This window comes from Carcharhinus amblyrhynchos, unplaced genomic scaffold (assembly GCF_965287045.1).
Source record: "Carcharhinus amblyrhynchos unplaced genomic scaffold, sCarAmb.v2.hapA chromosome_245, whole genome shotgun sequence".
NCBI lineage: Eukaryota > Metazoa > Chordata > Chondrichthyes > Carcharhiniformes > Carcharhinidae > Carcharhinus > Carcharhinus amblyrhynchos.
Window position 1 is genome coordinate 13467 of NW_027649985.1, and position 27609 is coordinate 41075.

General features: G+C 49.8%; 1 protein-coding gene across 1 annotated transcript; it reads right to left on the bottom strand.

Annotated features, from left to right (window-relative positions):
• Nucleotides 1–7712: 7712 nt before the first annotated feature.
• polr2g (RNA polymerase II subunit G) lies at nucleotides 7713–23333 on the bottom strand. Its single transcript, XM_080183317.1, has 8 exons — nucleotides 23240–23333; nucleotides 18970–19079; nucleotides 16877–17036; nucleotides 16080–16130; nucleotides 13952–14017; nucleotides 12414–12485; nucleotides 10735–10768; nucleotides 7713–9114 (listed from the first exon to the last, which is right to left on the bottom strand). Exons 1-8 carry the CDS (start codon nucleotides 23249–23251, stop codon nucleotides 9101–9103), a joined length of 519 nt encoding a protein of 172 aa, XP_080039443.1. The 5' UTR covers nucleotides 23252–23333; the 3' UTR covers nucleotides 7713–9100.
• Between the last annotated feature and the right edge of the window lie 4276 nt (nucleotides 23334–27609).

The window sequence follows — 27609 nt, forward strand, 5'->3', positions numbered from 1 at the left end:
CCAATCCACCTAACCTGCACATCTTTGGACACTAAGGGACAATTTAGCATGGCCAATCCACCTAACCTGTACATCTTTGGACACTAAGAGACAATTTAGCATGGCCAATCCACCTAACCTGTACATCTTTGGACACTAAGAGACAATTTAGCATGGCCAATCCACCTAACCTGCACATCTTTGGATACTAAGGGGCAATTTAGCATGGCCAATCCACCTAACCTGCACATCTTTGGGCTGTGGGAAGAAACCGGAGCACCAGAGGAAACCCATGCAGACATGGGGAGAACGTGCAAACTCCACACAGACAGTGACCCGAGCCGGGAATCGAATCTGGACCCCTGGTGCTGTGAGGCAGTGGTGCTAACACACTGTGCCTCTGTGCCGCCCCAGCTAGGCGAGGTACAGAGCCGACTTGGGCCTAGTTGATGCACTAATTGCTGGTCCACCGTGTGTGTCTGCACACTGGGGATTGCAGGGGGGCTGGGATGGTGAGGATAGAGGTGAGTGGACGGGAGAGGAGAACTTTCCTGACCATCTGCCTAACCAACAAATTTAAACACTCACCTTTATGTTACATCATCTCAGGACCATTCCATATCCTCCGTAACCTCTCCACCCCACCCTCCCCCACACTCCAATTTCCAAACCCTTCTAGCTGCTTCAATACCCCCCCCCCCCTTCTCCCCACCCCCCCATTTACCTCATCACTGGGCCCTAACCTTCCAAATTCCCTTAAACCTTTCCCTACACCTTTAAGACATTCATTTATCCTTAAGGGGGCGATGGCCTAGTGGTGATCGCTAGACTATTAATCCAGAAACTCAGCTAATGTTCTGGGGGACCCGGGTTCGAATCCCGCCACGGCAGACGGTGGAATTTGAATTCAATAAAAAATATCTGGGATTAAGAATCTACTGATGACCCATTGTGGGAAAAACCCATCCGGTTCCCTTTAGGGAAGGAAATCTGCCGTCCTTACCCCGGTCTGGCCTACATGTGACTCCCAGAGCCACAGCCAATGTGGTTGACTCTCAACTGCCCCTCCAAGGGGCAACTAGGGATGGGCAATAAATGCTGACCCAGCCAGCGACACCCATGTCAAACAAATTAATAAAAATGTATTGGGATACAGTGAAAAGCATTATTTCTTGCGTGCTATACAGACAAAGCATACCATTCATAGAGAAGGAAAGGAGAGGGTGCAGAATGTAGTGTTACCATCACAGCGAGGGTGTAGAGAAAGATCAACTTAATATTTGATTTGATTTATCATTGTTACATGTACTGGGATACAGTGATAAGTATTGTTTCTTGCACGCTATACAAAGCATACCGTTCATAGAGAAGGAAAGGAGAGGGTGCAGAATGTAGTGTTACAGTCATAGCTAGGGTGTAGAGAAAGATCAACTTAATATTCGATTTGATTTATTATTGTCACATGTATTGGGATACAGTGAAAAGTATTGTTTCTTGCGCACTATACAGACAAAGCATACCGTTCATAGAGAAGGTGGAAGAGAGAATGTCCAGGGTGTGTGGGGGGTCCTTGATTATGCCGGCTGCTTTTCCAGAGGCAGCGGGAAGTGTAGACAGAGTCAATGGATGGGAGGCTGGTTTGTGTGATGGGACTGGGCTACATTCACCACCCTTTGTAGTTCCTTGTGGTCTTGGGCAGAGCAGGAGCCCAGACCAAGCTGTGATACAACCAGAAAGGATGCTTTTTATGGGGCATCTGTAAAAGTTGGTGAGAGTCGTAGCGGACATGCCAAATTTCCTTAGTCTTCTGAGAAAGTAGTGTTGGTGGGGCTTTCTTAACTCTAGTGTCGACATGGGGGAGGGGACCAGGACAGGTTGTTGGTGATCTGGACACCTAAAAACTTGAAGTTTGATGTGGCTGGATAGTGAAATATTTGGCCGGTTCCCTCTTCTGGGGCTGCTTCAGGAGGCATTTTGTGAATGCAAGCAAATGTTCTGTTTTACATCCCAGGCCCCCAGGAACATCCCAAAAGGATTCTGCGCACTTTGAAGGTGATTTGAAAATCATACCAAATTATTCCAAGATCCTGACAATTAATGAAAGAATAATCATTCGTCCCGCCAGCAGCATTTTAGTATAATATTATTTTTGTGGGTGGCACAGTGGTTAGCCTCACAGCGCCAGGAACCCTGGTTCGATTCCGGTCTTGGATGACTGTGTGGAGTCTGCACATTCTCCCCATGTCAGCGTGGGTTTCCTCTGGGTGCTCCGGTTTCCTCCCACAGTCCAAAGATGTGCAGGTTAGGTGGATTGGCCATGCTAAATTGCCCCTTAGTGTCCAAAAATGTGCAGGTTAGGGGGATTGGCCATGCTAAATTGTCCCTTAGTGTCCAAAGATGTGTGGGTTAGGTGGATTGGCCATGCTAAATTGTCCCCTAGTGTCCAAAGATGTGCGGGTTAGGTGGATTGGCCATGCTAAATTGTCCCTTAGTGTTCTGAGATGCGTAGGTTCAAGGGATTAACAGATAAATATGTAGGGATATTGGGGTAGGGCCTGTGTGGGATTGTGGTCGGTACAGACTCGATGGTCCGAATGGCCTCTTTCTGTACTGTAGGGATTCTATCTATGATTCTATGAAAGTGGGAAGTCTCTGCCCTGCCAATGCCATTCAGAATCTACGTCCCGATAAGATGGGGTACTCATTCTTCTAAACTCCAATGGATCCAAGCCCAAAAATTGTAAAATTTCAACCTAAAACAGAATAAAGCAGGTTGAAATTCCCCCCCTCTCTGCACTAAGGGCAGGTGGCTGAAGGAGAGGACATGATCTCTTTAGCCTAGCTGGGTCAACCATCCTGAATGAAGGTGGCTGGAGAAGGATGGGGGAGGAAGAGTCCTCCGTACCGCCGCGTGGCGCTGCGGCCGGCGCCGCGCTGTAAAGACCGGGTGGAGATGTTCCCTCTTGCCCTCTGCTGCAGCCTCCTTGGCGCTGTCATGGCGAAGGGAGACGGATTCTCGCGAGATCGGGGCGGTTTCCAGTCCGGGCGAGTGGAGGGCGGGACTTGCCAGCCAGCCAGTCAGAAACAGCGCTGACTCGACTGACGGCGATATTGACCAATCAGATGGGGAACTTATGTTGAGCGACAGCTGAGCGCCCAATCGGCAGCTGTGCGCCTCTGAGTGACAGCTCTTACAACCAATGAGCGACCGAGGCGTCTTCCCGCCTCTTCTGGTTGGCCAATCACGAAGCAGAGGGGGTGGGCTTCCCTCGCTGGGTAGCTAATGGGGAGAGCGGGTCGCCGGGAACTGACCAATGGGCTCCCTTCAGTGGCGACCAAATGACCATCACAGGAAACCAACTGACCAATCAAATCCTTCCATGGGCAACCAACGGTCCAATCAGCCACTCTCGGGGGCAAATAATTGTCCAATCAAATTCCTTCAGGGCAAATAATTGTCCAATCAAATTTCCTCAGGGCAAATAATTGTCCAATCAGCTCCTCTTGGGGCAAATAATTGGCCAATTAGCTCCCATCAGGGGCAAATAATTGTCCAATCAGCTGTTGGGGGCAAATAATTTTCCAATCAGCTCTTAGGGGCAAATAATTATCCAATTAGCTCCTCTTGGGAGGCTACAGTTGATTGGATTATCATGGACAACATGGTGTCCATGGTCTCCATTGGAGAACCCCAGCTCAGGGCTGGCGGCCTTGGGTTGGGGGGGGGGTGTTCTCCATAATTCCCGTTTACAGTTTCCCGCCCGGCAACCCCCTCCTCTTAAAATCCTCATCCTTGTTCTCAAATTCTCCCCTCTCCACATCCTCGTCCCTCCCTATCTCTGTAACCTCCTTCAACCCCTACACCCCCTCCCTATCTCTGTAACCCCCTCCAGCCCCCTACACACCCTCCCTATCTCTGTAACCTCCTCTATCCCCTACACCCCCTCCCTATCTCTGTAACCTCCTCCAGCCCCTACACCCCCTCCCTATCTCTGTAACCCCCTCCAGCCCCTACAACCCTACAAGATCTCTGCGTTCCTCCAATTCTGTCCTCTTGAGCATCCCCCGGTTCCCATTGCTTCGCCATTGGTGGCCGTGCCTTCAGCTGCCTGGGGGGGGGCCCCTGAGCTCTGAAATTCCCTCCCTAAACCTCTCCATCTCCTTCTCTCTCTCTCTGTCTCTCTCTCTCTCCCTCACACACACTCTCTCCCTCTCTCTCTCTCTTTCTCAGATACTCCTTATAACTGTCCTCATTCACTGAAGCTTTGGTGATCTGTCCCTAATCTCTCCCCCTGTCTCTCCAGGTTGAGAATTATTCCTGTGAAGGTGTTTAATGGCATAAAGGTGCTATATGAATGCACATTGTTGTTGGGGATGGTTGACATTTCTCTCGTTGTCTGTTCCTGCTCTGTAACAATCTCTGATCCTGTTCCCTCTCACTCTGATCCCTGTGATTAGTCTCTGTATCTCAGAAAGGGATTATAGTTGCTGTTACTGTCTCAGTGTTTCTCCGTCCTGGGGAACCGGTGATATCCATTAGAACAGAACCACTCACTGGGAGCTGCTGCCCTGTGCAGATGCTGCCCTCTCCTGCTGCTTTGGGGTGTTGCTAACATTATGAAGTCAGCACCTCTCTTCTCCTCTCCCTCTTTCTCACATACACACACATCCATAGAAAACATCCTTTCTGGTTGTATCACAGCTTGGTTTGGGCTCCTGCTCTGCCCAAGACCGCAAGGAACTACAAAGGGTTGTGAATGTAGCCCAGTCCCATCGCACAAACCAGCCTCCCATCCATTGACTCTGTCTACACTTCCCGCTGCCTCGGGGAAAAGCAGCCAGCATAATCAAGGACCCCCCCCCCACACACCCCGGACATTCTCTCTTCCAGCTTCTTCCGTCGGGAAAAAGATACAAAAGTCTGAGGTCACATGCCGACCGACTCAAGAACAGCTTCTTCCCTGCTGCTGTCAGACTTTTGAATGGACCTACCTCGCATTAAGCTGATCTTTCTCTACACCCTGGCTGTGACTGTGACACTACATTCTGCACTCTCTCCTTTCCTTCTCTGTGAACGGTATGCTTTGTCTGTATAGTGCGCAAGAAACAATACTTTTCACCGTGTCCCAGTACCTGAGAATAAATCAAATCAAGTCATTTTCTCACACACTCCCCTCTCACACAGGGGCGGCACGGTAGCACAGCTCCAGGGTCCTGAGTTCAATTCCCAGCTTGGGCCAACTGTCTGTGTGTGCACATTCTCCTCATGTCTGCATGGGTTTCCTCTGGGTCCTCCGGTTTCCTCCCACAGTCCAAAGATGTGCGGGTTAGGTTGATTGGCTGTGCTAAGAAATTGCCCCTTAATATTTAGGGATGTGTAGGTTAGAGGGATTAGTGGGTATAATATGGGGGTAGGGCCTGGGTGGGATTGTGTTCAGTGCAGACTCGATGGGCCGAAGGGCCTCTTTCTGCACTGTAGGGTTCTATGATGATTCTATGATTCACACATGCTCACTCTCACACACATACACACACTCTCTCTCTCACCCCCTCAGCAGCGTGACGGGTTGATATGGCCACTTTCTATTAGGCCAAGAAATGTCATCACTTCACAATGGAATGGAGTTGATGGGAAGCCTTTGAAGGTACGATAGCCATTTAACGCATCCTTCCCGTCATCTCTTTTTCCAATGGAAACCCCCCCCCGCGGATGGATAATACCTCCGTCTTGACAAGGGAAGGCTGAACACTTGGAGACGGGGGGGGGGGGTAGTTCTGGCAGCTTTAGACGGGGGGGCTGGGGGGGTTAAAAGTGCACTGTTAGGTCATCCTGCCTCCAGAAGCCTGGCTGACCTTTACAGACACCCCTGCCGCAAGGGGAGGAGGCCACGGCCTAGTGGTATTATCCCTAAGGCTATCATTGCAGAAACTCAGCTAATGTTGTGGGGGAACCCAGGTTCGAATCCCGCCATGGCAGATGGTGGAATTTGAATTCAATAAAAAGTATCTGGAATTAAGAATCTACTGATGACCCATTGTGGGGAAAAACCCATCCGGTTCCCTTTAGGGAAGGAAATCTGCCGTCCTTACCCCGGTCTGGCCTACATGTGACTCCTAGAGCCACAGCAATGGGGTTGACTCTCAACTGCCCTCCAAGGGACAACGGGACGGGTAATAAACGCTGGCCCAGCCAGTGATGGCCACGGCCCACGAATGACTGCACAGCACAGTGGTTAGCACTGCTGCCTCACAGCGTGAAGCACCCGTGTTCGAATCCTGGCTTGGGTCACCGTCTGTGCAGAGTTGGCGTGTTCTCAATCCTGCGTCTGCGTGGGTTTCCTCCGGGTGCTCCGGTTTCCTCCCACACTCCAAAGGATGTGCAGGTTAGGTGCATTGGCTAAGCTAAATTGCCCCTTAGTGTCCCAGGAAGTGAAGGGATTAGCAGGGTAAATGTGTGTGTTTACAGGGATAGGGCCTGGGTGGGATTTTGGTCAGTGCAGACTCGATGGGCTGAATGGCCTCCTCCTCCTGCACAGTAGTGTTTCTATGTATGAAAAAACAGACCTCAGTCCTAAATCCCCAATCACCCCTCACTGGGGGATCATTATTATTTGGAGAAAGTGCGCAGAAAGCATTCCAGTGCCAATAAGAAGTGTAGAAACGCTTTGATCTGTGGTGACAATCCTCTCATGCCCCCAGCACCCTCCTACCACTGCCAGGGTATCTGGAAATGTGTAAGCACCAATGCAAGGTTAGTATTTTCAGTGCCTTGCCCAGGGCATGTTTCTGCTTCCCTGGTTAAGTAGTCATCAGAACTTGTTACAAAAGCCCCAATGGCCTAGGGAGCGAGAGTTTGTCTGCTTTGAGAAGAATGTGTTCCGTAAATGGTGTTCCTGATTTTGTGTGGACCAACTGATTGGGGTACTCACAGACATCTTTAACCTCTCAGTTCCCCAGTGTCACGCAGCAACAGACCCGTCCCCCAGCTGGTACCGTACCCCAGTGTCACAGTGACAGTCCCGTCCCCACCAGTGGTGTACCCGTGTTATACAGCGACAGTCCCGTCCCCCCCAGTACTGTACCCCAGTGTCGCACAGCGAGAGACCCGTCCCCCCCAGTACTGTACCCCAGTGTCGCACAGCGACAGACCCGTCCCCCCCAGTACTGTACCCCAGTGTTATACGGTCACGGCCCGTCCCCCCCAGTACTGTACCCCAGTGTTATACGGTCACGGCCCGTCCCCACCAGTACTGTACCCCAGTGTTATACAGTCACAGACCTGTACCCCAATGTTGCGCAGCGACAGACCCGTCCCCACCAGTACTGCACCCCAGTGTTATACAGCGACAGACCCGTCCCCACCAGCACTGTACCCTAGTGTTATACAGCGACAGACCCGTCCCCACCAGTACTGCACCCCAGTGTTATACAGCGACAGACCCGTCCCCACCAGCACTGTACCCTAGTGTTACACATCGACAGACCCGTCCCCACCAGCACTGTACCCTAGTGTTACACAGTGACAGACCTGTCCCACCGGTTGAAACAGTGTCGGCCGTCCTTCAAACAAAGATCTGTGTTTTCTTGCAAAAATCACAGCGATTCAGTGAACAGAGAGAGAATGAACTCCTGGTGGGTGGTAAAACCCACTGTCCCGACGGTTTAATTTCCTGTATGTATGTTATTTCTAGCAGACTGAATAACGAGCTGGTGTTACTTTCCACACCGCACTGTTTTGTAAATCAGTTTAATTTCAATGTGGTGTTTAACTTTTGTGGTTAACAATCAGCTGAACATAACATGGAAGGAAGTGAATCCTGATTCGCAACATTAAAAAACAAACACAAAACAAGACACCAGGTTCCCAGATTAACTGGTACTGCTTAGCCTGACTATCTAGGCACATGATTATATACAAACACAAAACATCACACAGAATATTCATCACAGGGACTTTCTCCAAACTCGGGAATCATAAATCTCCACTCATCTTCAGCAGCAAGACGCCAGGACATCAATCCTCGCGGTGATAACTCCTACGCCCAAGATTTACCAATGAACAGGAGGGAACTAGGGGATTTTCACAGTTGCCGTGTTAACGTAAGGCGACTGGTGACACTAAGAAATAAAGTTTAAACTTAAAATACTCACCAAAACGGAGGTGTATTTGGGGCAGATGGCAGGAAAGCCAATCGCCACTCACTGAGGTAAATCCTACAAGAGTTGGGGTGCAAGTGGTCATTGATTGGACGATGTCGTTAGGGTGCTGGAATCATAGAATCCCTGCAATGCAGAAGGAGGCCATTCGGCCCACACTGACAACAATCCCACCTAGGCCCTATTCCTGCAACTAATGTATTTACCCCTACATGTCCCCCAATATTAAGGGGCAATTTAGCATGGTCAATCCACCTAACCTGCACATCTTTGGGCACTAAGGGGCAGTTTAGCACAGCCAATCCACCTAACCTGCTCATCTTTGGACTATGGGAAGGAACTGGAGCACCCAGAGGAAACCCCTGCAGACACGGGGAGAATGTGCAGACTCCACACAGACAGTGACCCAAGCCGGGAATTGAACCCGGGTCCCTGACGCTGTGAGGCAACAGTTCTCTTATCCGGGGCGGATACGAAAGCAGAAAATGCTGGAAATGTTCAACAGGCCGGGCAGTGTCTGTGGAGAGAGAGAAAAACCAAATGGAAGTCTCTAGCTCTTCCTCAGAGCTGTGAAGAGTTGTTCAACTCCAAAGAGGAGTCACGTAGATTCAAGAGCAGGTTTCACAGACACAGCCAGACCTGCTGAGCTTTCTCCAGCACTTTCTGATGTTATTCCGGATTTCCAGTGTCCGCAGCTGTTTAGTTTTTTTTTAAAAAAATCTTGGTTTAGGAGCTGGTCGGTTCGGAGGGGCAGGAGGTAGGGTGTGTACCCTGCCACGGCCAAACCCACCCCATCGATTCACCAGCCCTGCTCAAAAAGACAGCGAGTTTTGGCTCAGTCCTCATTGCAGCCTGGCTCCCAGCGAGCAGACACGGTGATATTCCAGAAGCGCGCACGGTGACGAGGGGTTATCTTCCGGTGGTGCCTGCTCCTCACGCCAGCTCTGGAGGGTCGTCGGTCAGCTTAACTCACGAGTCCTGAAAGGAGGAAGGTAGTTGGAGGTTTAGTCACTGGAGGCCAGGGTGTATAAAACAACAGATCCACCCCCTCCTCTCTCTCCAAGGCTAAGGCCAGCGTTATTGCTTCAGGCACCATGTATGGCCCCCTTGTTAGTTAACCCGGTCCCTCTGCACGGCCCACAGTCTTTCCCCAGTCACCTTTCAATGCTGGTTAAATGTGGAGAGACTTAAACAAAGAAAATTACAGCACAGGAACAGGCCCTTTGGCCCTCTGAGCCTGCACCAACCATGCTGCCCGACAGAACTAAAACCCCCTATCCTTCTGGGGACCAAATCTCTCTATTCCCACATGTATTTGTCCAGACGCCCCTTAATTATCAACATTGAGAGATACAACCTTTCCAATGCATCACAGCTTGGTCTGGGCTCCTGCTCTGCCCAAGACCACAAGGAACTACAAAAGGGTGGTGAATGTAGCCCAGTCCCATCACACAAACCAGCCTCCCATCCATTGACTCCGTCTACACTTCCCGCTGCCTCGGGGAAAAACAGCCGGCATAATCAAGGACCCCCCCGCCCACTCTCTCTTCCACCTTCTTCCATCGGGGAAAAGATACAAAAGTCTGAGAACACATATGAATCATAGAATCCCTACCATGCAGAAGGAGGCCATTTGGCACATCGATAATAATCCCACCCAGGCCCTTTTCCACAGACTTTTGAATGGACCTATTTCTCACTAAGTTGATCTTTCTCTACACCCTAGCTGTGACTGCAACACTACATTCTACACCCTCTCCCTTCCTTCTCCCCCGTGTACTCTATGAACGGTATGCTTTGTCGGCATAACGTGGAAGAAACAATACTTTTCACTGTGTCCCAGTACATGTGACAATAATAAATCAAACATTAAACTGATCTTTCTCTACACCCTAGCTGTGACTGTAGCCTCTCCTTTCCTTCTCTATGAACGGCATGCTTTGTCTGTATAGCGCGCAAGGAACAATACTTTTCACTGTATCCCAATACATGTGACAATAATAAATCAAATCAAATTAAGGCTTTCCTAACATATTGGGCACTGAAGGATAAGGCTACCCTCATCACAATCATTCCACACCACCCGCCCCCCGCCCCACCAAAGTACCTAGTTCACCCCTGGGTCCCTGGGTGTTCAGCCTCAGCTGTGACTCCCTACATGGGGTAATCTGGTCTGAAGATGCCCACTGAGCGAGGGAGGGGCAAAGACAACAGTCAACACCGCCCGACCCGTGACAGACATACCCGCTTGCCCCACACCAGGAAGCCCCCCGCACCATGCCCTGAGGCAGATGCACCTGCCCTGTGCCAGGCACCCCGCCCCCGAGGCAGACACACCCGCCCAGCCCACGCCAGGCACCCCCACCCCAACCCGCCCCCAAGGCACACACACCCGCCTGGCCTGCGCCAGGCAACGCCCGCCCCACACCAGGCACCCCTGCCAAGCAGCCCCAGCCTACCCCCCCCAAGGCAGAGGCACGTGCCAGGCATCCCCTGCCCCACGCCCTAAGGCAGGCACACCCGCCCACTCCACGCCAAGCACCCCCACCCCGAGGCAGACAACCCGTCCGCCCCACACCATGAGGCAGACACACTTACCCAGATAGTCATCCATCAGAGAGCCAATCGCAAACTGGAAGGGAGAGAATGAGAAGAGAGCAGGTTATCAGAGCTCTGAACAAACGGGTGTGTGAAAAACACAGGGATTCCTCCCCACCCGCCTCACCATCGCCATGACACACACCACTAGCCCCCCACCCCAGGATCCTGCCACCTTCTCCAGAGTACTGGCAGAGTTGTGTGCGGAGGACCTGGTCCTGTTGGGAATCTCACAGTGGAGAAGGCACTGGTCACACCTGAGTGTTAAACTCAGTCCACCCCCCCCCACCCCTGCTCCTCACAGCTCTGTGGACATTCCCCTTTGGGTCTACGCCAGGTCCCCATGCAACCTGCTTCTTTCCGGCAGCGTGTTCAGGATCACAACAACTCGCCGTGCCAAGTGAAAATGGCTTTTGCCTCCCTCCTGCCACACACTTCACAGACATCCTCACGCACGGATAGTCTTCCGGCAGCATTCGTCAGAACGTAACGGGGAATGGGATGAGAATTCTTCTTTTTCAGACAAGGAGACCAGAACCTACCTGCCGCACACCTACCGGCTAATTCATAATGGTGCGTGGGTTCATCTGGGGCGAGGGAGCACGCAAGAGACTTGGTAAAACCTCAGCAAAATCTCAGGCTGGAGGAGGTTACAGAGATAGGGAGGGGGTGTAGGGGGCTGGAGGAGGTTAGAGATAGGGAGGGGGTGTAGGGGCCAGAGGAGGTTAGAGATAGGGAGGGATGTAGGGGGCTGGAGCTGGTTACAGAGATAGGGAGGGGGTATAGGGAGCTGGAGTAGGTTAAGAGATAGGAAGGGGGTGTAGGGGCCGGAGGAGTTTACAGAGATAGGGACGATTGTAGGGGCCGGAGGACGTTACAAGTATAGGTAGGGTGTGGGGACTGGAGGAAGTTACAGAGATAGGGAGGGGGTGTAGGAACTGGAGGAGGTTTCAGAGATATAGGGAGGGGTGTAGGGACTGGAGGAGGTTAAATAGGGAAGGAGTGCTGGGCTGGAGGAGGTTACAGAGATAGGGAGGGGGTGTAGGGGCTGGAGGAGGTTACAGAGATAGGGAGGGGGTGTAGGGGGCTGGAGGAGGTTACAGAGATAGGGAGGGGGTGTAGGGGGCTGGAGGAGGTTACAGAGATAGGGAGGGGGTGTAGGGGGCTGGAGGAGGTTACAGAGATAGGGAGGGGGTGTAGGGGCTGGAGGAGGTTACAGAGATATGGAGGGAGTGTAGGGGCTGGAGGAGGTTACAGAGATAGGGAGGGGGTGTAGGGGGCTGGAGGAGGTTACAGAGATAGGGAGGGAGTGTAGGGGCTGGAGGAGGTTACAGAGATAGGGAGGGGGTGTAGGGGGCTGGAGGAGGTTACAGAGATAGGGAGGGAGTGTAGGGGCAGGAGGAGGTTACAGAGATAGGGAGGGAGTGTCGGGGCAGGAGGGATTTGAGACCTGCTGAGATTTTCCAGTGTTTTCTCTTTTGGGTTCGAGCGACTCAATATATTAACAACCGAATGAAAATAACTTTAAAACTTCTCGGGGGCGACAAGGAATAAAATCCTGCCGAAATATTTCTCCTCGTTCTCCCAGTGGGTGAGGGGATCACAGCCCAGGCTCAGACACATCAGTGGATAGGTTGGGGGAATTATACAGTCTGCGAACGCTCGGGTCCTGTACTCACAATGTCGTTTTTGTCCACTCTGGTTCCGACCACCTTCAGTCGAATTTCGTCATCCTGCTGGATAACAATGTCCTGCGAACACACACACAGAGCGGGGAGGCCCGTGTTTACACTCAGAGTTCGGCAGCCTTGGCTAACACCGACAGTTTATAATCTCAACAGCACTCCGAATGATGCAAAGTGACCCCCCCCCCCCCCCCCCAACCCCGAGGCGCTTCCCGGGGGAGTTATAAAGCAAAGCGACGTGGAGGCACATGGATAAAATGGGGGACGCATGGGAGGCCAGAGTTGGAGGGAATGCACAGATCTGGGAGGGTTGTGGCGTCTGGAGGAGGTTAGAGAGATAGGGAGGGGGTGTAGGGGGCTGGATGAGGTGTCAGAGATAGGGAGGGATATAAGGGACGGAGGGGGTTAAAGAGATAGGGATGGTTGTAGAGGTTGGAGGAGATGACAGAGATAGGGAGAAGTGTAGGGGCTGGAAGAGGTTTTAGAGATAGGGAGGGGTATTGGGGATGGAGAGGGTTAAAGAGAAAGGAAGGGGTTGTAGGGGCTGGAGGAGGTTACAGAGATAGGGAAGGGGTGTAGGGGCTGGAGGAGGTTACAGAGATAGGGAGGGGGTGTAGGAGGGTTACAGAGATAGGGAGGGGGTGTAGGGGCTGGAGGAGGTTACAGAGATAGGGAGGGGGTGTAGGGGCTGGAGGAGGTTACAGAGATAGGGAGGGGGTGTAGGGGGCTGGAGGAGGTTACAGAGACAGGGAGGGGGTGTAGGAGGGTTACAGAGATAGGGAGGGGGTGTAGGGGCTGGAGGAGGTTACAGAGATAGGGAGGGGGTGTAGGGGCTGGAGGAGGTTACAGAGATAGAGAGGGGTATAAGGGGTGGAGGGGGTTAAAGTGATAGGGAGGGGGTGTAAGGGCTGGAGGAGGTTACAGAGATAGAGACGGTCGTACACATTGGAGGAGGTTTTAAGGTAGAGGGGATGTAGGTGGTTACAGGGACAGGGAGGTACGTGAGGGTAAGAACGAGAATCTTAAATGAAGAAATGCAGAGTTTTTGATGGCTTGAAGCTTCAGGAGGGTGAACGCCAGGAGTGCTCTGATGGAGCCGAATTCTGAGTTAAAAACATGAATCAGCTGGAGAGACTGGGCCGGGAGAAGCTGGGCAACGTTAATCAGGTGGAAAAAGGCTGAGTGAGGGTATGGATAGGAAATGGTGCACGAGAATGACTGCTGAGTGTGGAGCCGGTAATCTTAAGAGGGAGGGTACCAGAAGGAAGCAGGTTAAAATCACCGCCAGTCAACTCCACTCCCCTCAAAGAGGGGAGAGCAGCCTATGGTCCGTCTGGGACCGTGGTGGACCTTCTATTTAAATTTCACACATAGATGTACGAGGGAGAGAGAGGGATCGGCCGCTGGGAGGGGGCCAAGGCGTAGGTGAGGCTGTAAAGTGACTGATGATCGAGACAAGGGCTCACACTTCACAAACTGGCCCTGCACCGATTACTCAACATGAACTGTGACCCTCCAAGCTGCGGACATACCTCATCACTGGTCTTGTAACAGGGAGGGTTGGAATTGGGATCGAACTCCATTTCCGACGGGATAGACTAGGAGGGAAGAGAGGACAGTGAAAGGTTTAGCATCAAATCCCCCTCAGTTTTACACCCACCCCCAAGGGGACTGAATCCCGAGGCCCAGCGAGCCTCGAGGGGGAGCGGCATTCTGCTGGCCTCCGATCCATCAGGAGGCTGCCGAGACCGTGGAGCCCCTCGGCACTCTCTTCACCCAACACAGGGATTTTTATACCGGAGATCCATATATAAATGTGCCTGCCCTGGCAGAGAGGGATGAGGTTTATGCTCACGTCTCTCTACTTAGTATCTCCCTGCCGTTATTACAGGACTATAAAATCCTCAGTGCAGAAGAGGCCATTCAGCCCACCGGTTCTCTGACAGAGCAACTAACTCAGGCCCTTTCTCTTGCCCAATCCTGTAACCTCGCACATTTTCCACGACTAATCTCTCTCACTTGCACATCTGGGGACAATGAGGGGCAATTTTAGCATGGCCAATCCACCTAACCTGCACATCTTTGGACACTAAGGAGCAATTTAGCATGGCCAATCCACCTAACCTGTACATCTTTGGACACTAAGAGGCAATTTAGCATGGCCAATCCACCTAACCTGCACATCTTTGGACACTAAGGGACAATTTATCATGGCCAATCCACCTAACCTGTACATCTTTGGACACTAAGGGGCAATTTATCATGGCCAATCCACCTAACCTGTACATCTTTGGACACTAAGGGACAATTTATCATGGCCAATCCACCTAACCTGTACATCTTTGGACACTAAGGGACAATTTATCATGGCCAATCCACCTAACCTGTACATCTTTGGACACTAAGGGACAATTTAGCATGGCCAATCCACCTAACCTGTACATCTTTGGACACTAAGGGACAATTTAGCATGGCCAATCCACCTAACCTACACATCTTTGGACACTAAGGAGCAATTTAGCATGGCCAATCCACCTAACCTGCACATCTTTGGACTGTGGGAGGAAACCGGAACACCCGGAGGAAACTCACGCAGACGCGGAGAGAACATGAAGACTCTGCACAGACGGTGACCCCGAGCTGGGAATTGAACCCGTATCCCCGGCGCGGAGAGGCAGCAGTGCTAACCAGTGTATCACCGTGCTGCAGAGATGGATGTGTGACAGGTTATACGCAACCCACAGCCAGTGGGTCGGTCCTAAAGCTCTGCAGTGGTCTTGATGCCTCAGATGATGTGGTAGAGAGATGTAAAGCTTTCAAAAGATTACCCCAGCACCACACTGAAGACAACACACCTCCTGTTAATAAGTGTAACTGAGTCCCCTGGAGGTTCCTCCACTAATAGATGCCTTTCCATCACCACTGCTGGTCAGCAGAGGACACCACTCTTACTGACGCTACGACTCTCACCAACTTTTACAGATGCCCCATAGAAAGCATCCTTTCTGGTTGTATCACAGCTAGGTCTGGGCTCCTGCTCTGCCCAAGACCGCAAGGAACTACAAAGGGTTGTGAATGTAGCCCAATCCATCACGCAAACCAGCCTCTCATCCACTGACTCTGTCTACACTTCCCGCTGCCTCGGGAAAAGCAGCCGGCATAATCAAGGACCCCCACGCACCCCGGATGTGGATGGGAGGCTGGTTTGCATGATGGATTGGGCTACATTCACGACCTTTTGTAGTTCCTTGCGGTCTTGCGCAGAGCAGGAACTCATACCAAGCTGTGATACAACCAGAAAGAATGCTTTCTATGGTGCATCTGTAAAAGTTGATGAGAGTCTTAGTGGACACGCCAAATTTCCTTGGTCTTCAGAGAAGGTAGAGGCACCGGGGGACACCTTTAGCTTTCTTATCTATAGTGTTGACATATTGTGAACTGTTCCATGACTATCTGACAGCCTATGGTCACTATTGCCGCACCCCCCGCCCCCCCCCAAACTTTATTTATACATGGTTCAGGTTTCTTTTATTTTAAAGGAAATGCACAGAATTTGCTTTCTCAAGCTGTCGGGCTGGGATTTTAATCCCAGTGCCTGGATTCCCACAGCAACGAAAGCACTGTCACCAAAGAGGAGGTGTTTTAAACATTGCAACTCACGTGTCTGGAGATGAAACAGGACATGGGCCCGATCTCTGTGAAAAGTCCAACCTGTGACAGAAAAGAAATCCAATCAAACTAACAGGAACTCTGTGCAGTTACAGTGAGTGATCCTTACCCTGCTGAATAAACAGTGACTCTGTACAGTTACACAGCGAGTGATCCTTACCCTGCTGAATAAAGTATCTGAATAGTTACACAGTGAGTGATCCTTACCCTGCTGAATAAACAGTGACTCTGTACAGTTACATGGTGAGCGATCCTTACCCTGCTGAATAAACAGTGACTCTGTACAGTTACAGTGAGTGATCCTTACCCTGCTGAATAAACAGTGACTCTGTACAGTTACACAGTGAGCGATCCTTACCCTGCTGAATAAACAGTGTCTCAGTACAGTTACACAGGGAGTGATCCTTACCATGCTGAATAAACAGTGACTCTGTACAGTTACACAGGGAGTGACGCTTAACTTTGTGATAATACTGTACCATTGATGTATTTGATGTTTAAGGGGAATGTTTTAGAATTCAGTTTTTTTCCTACAGGCAGTCAGTATGTCTGGCAAACATTCAGCTCAGATGCTGGGAAAGCAGGATGATTACTCATTTTAGCCATGTCTTGTTAATTTAGGAGAGAGCTAATGGATTTTTGTTTCTAGGTGAAAAGGCAATTCCTACAATGGATCATCAGCTACAGAGTTTCCACCTTATGGTGGGTGTTGAATCTACAACTTTCTGACTGAGGGGCAGGCAGCGCTGATATCCCTTTGAAGGCAAAACCGAAGAACGGCTTCTTACCTTGTTGACCTGAGTGACCACAGCATCGACCACCTCCCCCTTAAATGGCCGGAAGACGATAGCCTTGTATTTGACTGGGTAGAGTACAAATCCCCTCCCTGGCTGAATCACTCCAGCTCCAATGTTGTCTATGGTGGTGACGGCAATGACAAAACCGTACCTGTGGGGAGATCACATCAATTAAAAGGGTTACTAGCTTAGGACATGCAAGATTCCGACTGGGACGCAGACGGTGCAATCACTGTATCCCAGTACACCTCTCCCAATGGTTTTGGAGCAAATGCATCAGGTCTGTTTTGATGCTTGATGGCTGGTGAACAGTACAGGCACAAGGAGGCGGCCATTCGGCCCACTGCTTTAGACATAGAAGATAGGAGTAGGTGGGAAAAAGACACAAAAGTCTGAGGTCACGTACCGACCGACTCAAGAACAGCTTCTTCCCTGCTGCTGTCAGACCACTGAATGGGCCTACCTCGCATCAAGCTGATCTTTCTCTACACCCTAGCTTTAACACTACATTCTGCACTCTCCCTTTCCTTCTCTATGAACGGTATGCTTTGTCTGTATAGCGCGCAAGAAACAATATTTTTCACTGTATCCCAAAACACGTGACGATAATAAATCAAATCAAAATCAGCAGCCCTGAGCAGGGAGAAGGGGCCTCAAATAATGGCTCCTCCAAAAGGCGGCACCTGTGACAGTGCAGCCCTCCCACAGTACCGTAACAGAGGGCATCAGCCTTGGTCTTTTTGGGGTGCTCAGGCCCACGGACTTGGACCAGGAACTTGTTGAGTCAGAGGTGGTGGTCCGATCCACGGCTGACGCTCGAGCAATGAACTGGGCGGCATGGTGGCACAGTGGTTAGCACTGCTGTCTCACAGCACCAGGGACCTGGGTTCGATTCCCTGCTTGGGTCACTGTCTGTGTGGAGTTTGCACATTCTCCCCATGTTTGTGAGGGTTTCCTCCCACACTCTGAAAGACATGCTGGTTAGGTGGATTGGCCGTGCTAAATTGCCCCTTAATGCTGGGGGGATTAGCAGGGTAAACATGTGGGGTTACGGGGATAGGGCCTGGGTGGGATTGTGGTCGGGGCAGACTCGATGGGCCAAATGGCCTCCTTCTGCAATACAGGGATTCTATAATTCCTGAAATGCCTAGGTCCCAAGAAAGGAAGAAGGTGAGAGGGTGGGAATCATCGCAGCAACTGGCTAGAAAAGCACGATAATAAACAGGCCACGGTGGAGGGGCACAGATTCTGGGTTCATGATTGCGTGTGAATGTTAAAATGGAGCTTGCTTAGCAGAGAATTGTACGATTCTACAGTGCAGGAGGCGGCCATTTGGCCCATTGAGTGTGCACCGAGCACAATTCCACCCAGGCAATCTCCCCATAATCCCATACATGTACCCTAACACATCCCCCTGACATGAAAATTGACAATTTAGCACAGCCCATCCACCTAACCTGCACATCTTTGGACACTAAAGGGACAATTTAGCATGGCCAATCCACCCTAACCTGCACATCTCTGGACTGTGGGAGGAAACCAGAGCACCCGGAGGAAACCCACGCAGACACAGGGAGAATGCGCAGACCCCACAGAGACAGTGACCCAAGCCGAGAATCGAACCCGGATCCCCTGGCGCTGTGAGGCAGCAGTGCTAACCGCTGTGGCATTGTGACAAAGGCTGTGCAACAAGGAGTGAGGACGTTCATGTGGGAAAGGGTGGAGGATGAGAGGGAAACATAAGAAATAAAGTTTAATATTTATTTACTACTGTCACAAGTCGGTTTACATTAACACTGCAACAAAGTTACTGTGAAATTCCCCTAGTTGCCACACTCCGGTGCCTGTTCAGGTACACTGAGGGAGAATTTAGCATGGCCAATCCACCTAACTTGCACATCTTTTGGACTGTGGGAGGGAAACCGGAGCACCCGGAGGAAACCCATGCAGACACGGGGAGAACGTGCAGACTCCACACAGACAGTGACCCAAGCCGGGAATCGAACCCGGGTCCCTGGCGCTGTGAGGCAGCAGTGCTAACCCCCACTGTGCCACCGGGTTCATCGTTGCTGCTTGTCACTCACTTTCCAGTGCAGGTTCCCTCAACTTCTGTGAACAGCTTCTGTTTGACGGTGTTGAGCAGGTTCGGGCCAAAATACCGAGGATGCAGCAGAATCTCGTGCTCCAGGGAAATCTAAAACATATCAGAGGAAAGCACAAATATTTAACAGGGGCTGGAATTTCACTGGAATGGAACATTCCCCGAGTTAGCGTCACTCATGGAAACTAGAAGCAGGGGGAGGCCACTCAGCCCTTCAAGTCTGCTCCACCATTCAATATGATCATCAAATTCAATATGCTGATTTCCCCCCCCACCCTTTACCCCCACATCCCTCAATCCCTTTAGCCCCAAGAGCGATATCTAATTCCTTCTTGATGTGGAAATGCCAGCATTAGACTGGGAAGGGCACAGTAAGAAGTCTCACAACGCCAGGTTGAAGTCCAACAGGTTTATTTGGTATCACGAGCCTTCGGAGCGCAGTTCCGGCGAGTCACCTGAGGAAGGAGTGCGCTCCGAAAGCTCGTGATACCAAATAAACCTGTTGGGACCTTAGCCTGGTGTTGCGAGACTTCTTATGAATTTCTTCTTGAAATCAAAGAACAAAGAGCAAAGAAAATTACAGCACAGGAATAGGCCCTTTGGCCCTCCAAGCCTGCACCGAACATGCTGCCCGACTGAATTCAAACCCCGCGACCCTTCCAGGGACCATATCCCTCTATTCCCATCCTATTCATGTATTTGTCAAGACGCTCCTTAAGAATCACTACCATATCCGCTTCCACTACCTCTCCCGGCAGCGAGTTCCACGCACCCACCACCCTCTGTGTAAAAAATCTGCCTCGTACATCTCCTTTAAACCTTGCCCCTCGCACCTTAAACCTGTGCCCCCCCTAGTAACTGACTCTTCCACCCTGGGGGAGAAAGCTTCTGGCTATCCACTCTGCCCATGCCTCTCATAATTTTGTAGACCTCTATCAGGTCTCCCCTCAACCGCCGTCACTCCAGTGAGAACAAACCAAGTTTCTCCAACCTCTCCTCATAGCTAATGCCCTCTGTACCAGGCAACATCCTGGTAAATCTTTTCTGTGCCCTCTCCAAAGCCTCCACATCCTTCTGCTAGTGTGGTGACCACAATTGAACACTATATTCCATGTGCGGTCTAACTAAGGTTCTATAAAGCTGCAACATGACTTGCCAATTTTTAAACTCAGTGCCCCTGCCGATGAAGGCAAGCATGCCGTATGCCTCCTTGACTACCTCCTCCACCTGCATTGCCAATTTCAGTGATCAGACAAAGTTTTGGCCTCAACTACGTTCAGTTCCAGGTATTAGGAAATAGAATGCCCACTGTTTCTGCAGCAAACTCCCGTAGACAGCTCTCTTATCATCCAGGTGCCCTCCCTCAGCCAGGAGGTGGGGGTTAGACATGGCTGAGAGCCCTACTAAGCACACGTGGAAAGGACCTCCTGGCTGTGGGACAGGGAAACCATTTCAAAAACATGGGTACTGATTCTGCCACTGTCACTCACACCTTGAGACCCATTGCTTGTTCACATGGAGTCATAGAGCATGGAAACAGGCCCTTCGGCCCAACCAGTCCATGCCGACCATGGTGTCCTCCCAGCTAGCCCCAATTGCCTGTGTTTGGCCCACATCCCTCTGATCCTTTCTTGTATTTATCTAAATGCTTCTTAAATGTTGCTTTTGAATCTGCCTCAACCACTTTCTCTGACAACTCATTCCAATGCACTCACCACCCTCTGGGTGAAGAAGCTGCCATTCAGGTCCCTTTTAAATCTTTCCCCTCTCACCTTAAACCTATGCCCCCTAGTTTTCAATTCCCCTTCCCTGGGGAAATGATGAGTGTGTTACTCCTATCTGATTTGAAAATCATGATTTTCTACACCTCAAGAAAGGTCACCCCTCATTCCAAGGGATAAAGCCCTGGGTTGGCCAATCTCTCCCTATAACTCAGCCCCACTCATCCTGGCAACATCCTTGTAAATCTCTGCACTCTTTCTCATTTACCAATGTCTTTCCTATAACAAATCTGACCAAAATTGTCCACAATACTCCAAGTGTGGCCTCACCAATGACTTATACAACTGTAACAATGTCCCAACTCCTATACTCAATACCCTGACTGAAGGCGGCCAGTGTGCTATCTGCCACTCTATCTATCTGAGACACTGCTCTCAATGAACTACACACTTGTACTCCTTGGTCCCTCTGTTCCCCAACACTCCCCCATTCACTGTACAAGTCCTACCCAGGTTTGACTTTCAAAACTGCAACGCCTCACACTTATCTGGATTGGAGTCCATTTGCCAATCCTCGGCCCACTTCCCCAACTGAGATCCCCCTATAATTTCTGATAGCCTTCTTCATTATCAACAGTCTTCATTTAGTCTCATCAGCAAACTTAACCATGCTGTGTACATTCACATCCAAATCATTCATATCAATAATGAATAAGAAGGGTTCTAACACATCTGAGACACAGCACCAGTCACAGGCCTCCGGTCTGAGATACAACTTTTAACCATCAATCACCCTCTGCTTCCTACCATAGAGCCAATTTTGAATTCAATTTGCTAGCTCTCCCTGGATTCCAAGCAGTTTAACCTTCCAGTCTAGCCTGCCACGCGGCCTTGCTAAAGTCTATATAAACAACATCCACTATCCTACCCTCATCCATCCTCTTGGTTAGCTCCACTTACCATCTCCCTTTGCTTTGCACCCTCGTCCCCTTTGTCACTTGCCTTTTAACACACAACAGACCTCCCGTTTTGTACCCTCCTCTAGCAACCCTCGGTAAATTAAAGATTAAGACGACGAGATTTTGTGGGACAGGTCGAATTGAGGAATGTGAGAATAGTGCGGGAAGTTGGGGGTCAAAGAAGGGTGGAAGAGAGGCTCGGCCACAACATCTTAAATTTTTAGCTAGGAATTAATCATGTGTACGGGCAACACAGTGGCTAGCACTGCTGCCTCACGGCAGTGGCGCAGGTTCGATTCCTGGCTTGGGTCACTGTCTGTGCGGAGTCTGCACGTTCTCCCCATGTCTGCGTGGGTCACTGTCTGTGCGGAGTCTACACGTTCTCCCCGTGTCTGCGTGGGTCTCCTCTGGGTGCTCCGGTTTCTTTCCACAGTCTGAAAGACATGCTGGTTAGGGTGCATTAGCTATGCTAAATTCTCCCCCCAGGTGTACCCAAACAGATGGCGGAGTGTGACGACTAGGGGCAATCTCACAGTAACTTAATTGCAGTGTTAATGTAAGCCTACTTGCGACACTAATAAATAAATTTTTAACTTAATTAAGCGTGAGAAGGGCCATTGAGTTGAGATGTTAACTGTTTTTTTCCCTCTTCATCAAACAGGTTAGAAGAGAGGGCAAAGAAGTGGCAGATGGAATGCAATGTGGAAAGGTATGAAGTTACACGCTTTGGAAAGAGGAATGGAGGCATAGACTATTTTCTAAATGGGAAAATGCTTAGGAAATCAGAAACACAAAGGGAGTCCTCGTTCAAGGTTCTCCTAAGGTTAACGTGCAGGTTCAGTCAGCAGTTGGGAAGGTAAATGCAATGTTGGGGGCTAGGGATGTACTTCTGAGGCTGTATAAGGCTCTGGTCAGACCCCATTTGGAGTATTGTGGGCAATATTCTGTAAACTGTGGGTGCCTTTATATGATGTGGATATGCCGGCGTTGGACTGGGGTAAACGCAGTAAAAAGTCTGACAACGCCAGGTTTAAGTCCAACCGATTTATATGATAGTAAACTCACAAGCTTTCGAGGTTAAGCACTTCTTCTCAGAACTCTCCATTCACCTGAAGAAGAGCTTAACCTCGAAAGCTTGCGACTTTACTATCAAATAAGTCGGTTGGACTCAAACCTGGTGTTGTCAGACTTTTTATATGGCCTGTTTGTGGTCAGAACTCTCCACTCACCTGACTGAAGAAGTGTTCCGAAAGCTAGTGGCATTTACTACCAAATAAACCTGCTGGACTTTAACCTGGTGTTCTGACTAGGTAGGCGCCTGCCAATCAAGCGACGTCACCGTCAGACGCCGCCTTGATAGGTCGGCACGGCTGTCAGTCAGGCGCGGTCACCGCCCACCTCCCGCTCCGGATAGGTCGAGAGGGCCTGCCAGTCAAGTGGAAAATCACCGCCCACCACCGGGCGCCCCGAGTCCGCGGCCGCCTTTCTTCTCCCTCCACGAACGATATATAGATAAAAAAAACAACGACCTCCCTCCCGACTTACACCCGTTAAACAAACTGTAACCGCTCACATGATAAAACATGTTTTCTTGCGTGAAGGGGAATCTGCTTCCCGTGAAGAGAGAGCGCGCCAAGCCAACAACCGTCAAGGCCACCACTAAGCCGGCGGCGGATGGAAGGGTGGGGCCGGGGGCGGGGAAACAGCTGACGCTGCGTCATGGCGTCACCAGGGGGGGATGCGCGCGTACGTCGTGACGTCGCCCAGCGCCCACCCTCCCTCCACGCATGCGCCGCCCCACCCCCCCTTTCAGAAGCATGCGCGCTCTTTCCCGCCATTTTGTCCGGCAGTTGTTGGTTGTCCCGTTGGGAGGAGCGGCGCCATCTTGTTCACTCAGGCGAGCGGTCGACGATCTGCGCCCCCCCCCCCCCCCCCGACAGGTAGGGAGGCTTCTTCCCTGACAGTGAATGGCATCCTGAATGTTGATCTTTATTAAAAAAAACCCTTGTGTCACTGTCTGTGCGGAGTCCGAAAGTACGTGCTGGTTAGGGTGCTAAATTCTCCCTCACTATTACCCGAACAGGCGCCGGAGTGTGGCGTCTGGGGGATTTTTCCCAGTAACTTCATTGCGGTGTTAATGTAAGTCTCACTTGTGACACTAAAAGATAAGCTTTAACTCAGAACTTAAACTTAAAACAATGCTGCTGCAGTAAAGTTTAAGTTTTGAGTTTAAATTTATTTATTAGTGTCACAGGTGAGGCTTACATTAACACTGCAGTGAAGTTACTGTGAAAATCCCCTAGTTGCTGCACTCCAGTGCCTGTTCAGATTACGCTAAGGGAGAATTTGGCGTGTACAATCCAGCTAACCTGCATATCTTTGGAGACTAAGGGACAATGTAGCCTGGCCAACCTACCTAATCTACACATCTCTGAACACTAAGGGACAATTTAAAGTTTAAAGTTTGTTTATTTTGTGTCACCATTAAGGCTTACTGCAATGAAGTGACTGTGAAAGTGTTAAAAGTGTGTAGGTTAGGTGGATTGACCATACTAAATTGTCCCTTAGCGTCAGGGGGACTAGGTGGTTAGGTGCATTGACCCGAACAGGTGCCAGAGTGTGGTGACTAGAGGATTTTCACAGTGACTTCATTGCAGTGTTAATGTAAACCTATTTGTGACACTAATAAATGAACTTTATATGGAATAACTTTGGTGCATTGACCTGAACAGGTGCCAGAGTGTGGTGACTAGGGGATTTTCACACAAACTTCATTGCGGTGTTAATGTAGGCTGACTTGTGACACTAATAATTAAACCTTAAACTTTCCTCCTCATCTTAGTTTTAAATCTACCGCCACGCAATCTCTTGTTCTGGATTGCCCCATGAGGGGAAGACGTTTACTCTGTCAATCCTACCCATCATCCTGGTAGCTATTAGCACCCTTATCACCACCATTTACATCCCCTTTGTCCATGACATTTTGGTCAATGATGAGACAGAGTATAGGAATGAGATAGAGAATCTGGTGAACTGGTGCGATGATAATCATCTCTCCCTCAATGTCAACAAAACAAAGGAGATAGTCATCGACTTCAGGAAGCGCAGTGGAGGACGTGTCCTTGTCTACATCAATGTGGACGAACTGGAAATGGTAGAGACCTTCAAGTTTTTAGGTCTCCAAATCACCAACAACCTGTCCTGGTCCCCCCATATTGACATAAATTTTGACCAGCCAGCGACGCGTATGTCCCACGAATGAGTAAAAAAAATTACACAACCTCCAAGCCCCATCATCCTTACAGTAGAAATTTTGTCTTATTTTCTTGATCTTCAGCTCTGACGAAGGGTCATCCCAACTAGGAATGTTGGGTCTGTTCTCTCTCTACAGATGTTGTCCAATCCGTTGAGAATTTCCAGCATTTTCTGTTTTTGCCTTGGAATTACTAGTCCGGTGACATTACTATTGTCTCCTCGTGGATAGAAAGAGGCTTGGCTCCTCCCTCTGCGTCTGGATCCTGAACTTCCTAACCTACAGACTGCAATAAGTAAGGATAGGAACAACATCTCTTCCACTATCATCCACAACACCAGTGCCCCAGAAGGCTGTGTCCTCAGCCCCTTACTATATTCCTCATACAACTATGACTGTGCGGCCAAATTCCCCTCCAACTCGATTTTCAAGTTTGCTGACAACACCAGAGTGGGTTGGATCTCAAACAATGATGAGACAGAGCACAGGAATGAGATCTGGTGTGATGACAATAATCTCACTCAATGTCAACAGAACGAACGAGATAGTCGTCAACTTTAGGAAGCGTAATGGAGGACATGCCTCTGTCTGCAACAATGGGGCCAAAGTAGAAATGGTCAAGAGCTTCAAGATTTTCAGTGTCCGTATCACCAACAAACTTTCGTGTAATTTAGAGAGCTCACCAATGCCTCTACTTTCTCAGAAGACTAAGGAACTTTGGCATGTCTGTACGATCCTCACCAATCTTTACAGATGCACGATAGAAAGCATTCTTCTGGTTGTGTCACAGCTTGGTATGGCTCCTGCTCTGCCCAAGACCACAAGAAATTACAAAGGATTGTGAAGGAAGCCCAGTCCTTCACTCAAACCAATCTCCCACCCATTGACACCGTTTACACTTCCCGCTGCCTCGGGAAAAACAGCCAATATAATTAAGGACACCACGCACCCCGAACATTCCCTCTCCCACCATATCCATCGGGAAAGAGATAAAAAAAATTCTAAGGACACATACAAACCTACTCAAGAACAACTTCTTTCCTGCTGCCATCAGGCTTTTGAATGGACCTACTTCGCATTAAGTTGATCTTTCTCTGCACCCTAGCTGCGACTGTAACACCACATTCTGCACTCCTTTCCTTCTCTATGAACGGTATGCTTTATCTGTATAACACACGTGAAACAATACTTTTCACTGTATCCCAACATGTGATAATAAATCAAATCGAGTCATAGAGGTTTACAGCATGGAAACAGGCTCTTCGGCCCAACTTGTCCATGCCGCTCTTTTTTTAAAACCACTAAGTTAATCCCAATTGCCCACGTTTGGCCCATATCCCTCTATCCCAATCTTACCCATGTAACTGTCCAAATGCTTTTTAAAGGACAAAATTGTACCCACCTCTAGCACTACTCTGGCAGCTCGTTCCAGACACTCACCACCCACTGTGTGAAGAAATGTCCCTCTGGATAAATGAAAGCCAAAGAGTCTTGACTAACAGAGGAGTCAAAGGTTATGGGGGTGGGTGGGTGGGCGGGCGGAATGTGGGGTCAATCTTATTTGAATGGCGGAGCAGACTCAATGGGCTGAGTGGCCTCCCTAATTTGGACAGTGACCAGCCTTCAACATGAAGGGGAAAGAATGAGATCATTTTGGGCTTTGGGTAGGTGGTGAGGTCAAAATGGCGGGCAAGGGAAAAGACCCATCTGCTCCATCAAGCCTGGCTGCTGGCCGTGGTCTTCGTGATCTGATACTGATTAACTGCAAACAGCCCACTCAATACAGGAGGCAATGCATATATATTGTGACAATACTGTGCCTTTAAGAAAGATATTTGTGTCATGTTTCTTGTGAGGGGACTGTCTTATACTTCAGCTCTGATTATGGTGCAGATTGTCTACAACTGGCAGCTTACATGCTGACCATAGAGAAGGATAATTGCTCTTAAGCATTGGGTTGTTAGTTTAATCCAGTTTTGTCATTTTTAGGTTGTCTCCTGAAGTTTCAGAGTAGGGTTTAATTAGGTTAATTGACAAGAAGAAAGAGTCATGCGAATGGGTGAAGCAAGGCTTGCAGAGAGACAAGCAGGCCATTGCTGTTTGAATTTGAAAGGAACAGCAGGCTTTTCTCTCTCTGGAAATTGAAGTCTGGATCCTGCTGGAAAATAAGTATCTCTCTCCAAAGGTCCGCAAATGGCAAGAGGTTTTTTCTCTCTGTCTCAAGTTCTGCTTTATGAAGACAGGTCGTTCTCTGGAGGCTGCTATCTGAGAATCAGAAGACAGAATCATAGAATTCCTACCATGCAGAAGGAGGCCATTTGGTCCATTACCTCTGCACCAACAACAATCCCCGATTGTGGGAGGAAACCAGAGCACCTGGAGGAAACTCATGCAGACATGGGAAGAACATGTAAACTTCAAACAGACAGTCACCCAAGCTGGGAATCGAACCCGGGTCCCTAGCGCTGTGAAGTAGCAGTGTAAATCACTGTACCACCGTGCCTCCCAAAGGTGTCTCTGTATCTCTGTTCAGAGGTGTTAAAAGGCTTGAGGACTGGAAACTCATGTAAGCCAGTGTGTTTTTGGTAACTGGTTCTGAAGAGAAGTTTATGTCTATGAGGTATTTTGCTTAAATTGGAACTAATAGAGAGAGATAGCAGTTAAGAATTATAGCTTTCATGCTTTGGGAT

What these genes read in the sequence shown, in the direction of transcription:
- polr2g (XM_080183317.1), bottom strand. An exon ending in GAGGGAACCTGCACTGGAAA is followed by an intron (nt 17,037 to 18,969) that starts GTGAGTGACAAG and finishes ATCTCCCCACAG; the next exon opens with GTACGGTTTTGTCATTGCCG. An exon ending in GTTACAAGACCAGTGATGAG is followed by an intron (nt 12,486 to 13,951) that starts GTATGTCCGCAG and finishes GTGTGTTCGCAG; the next exon opens with GACATTGTTATCCAGCAGGA.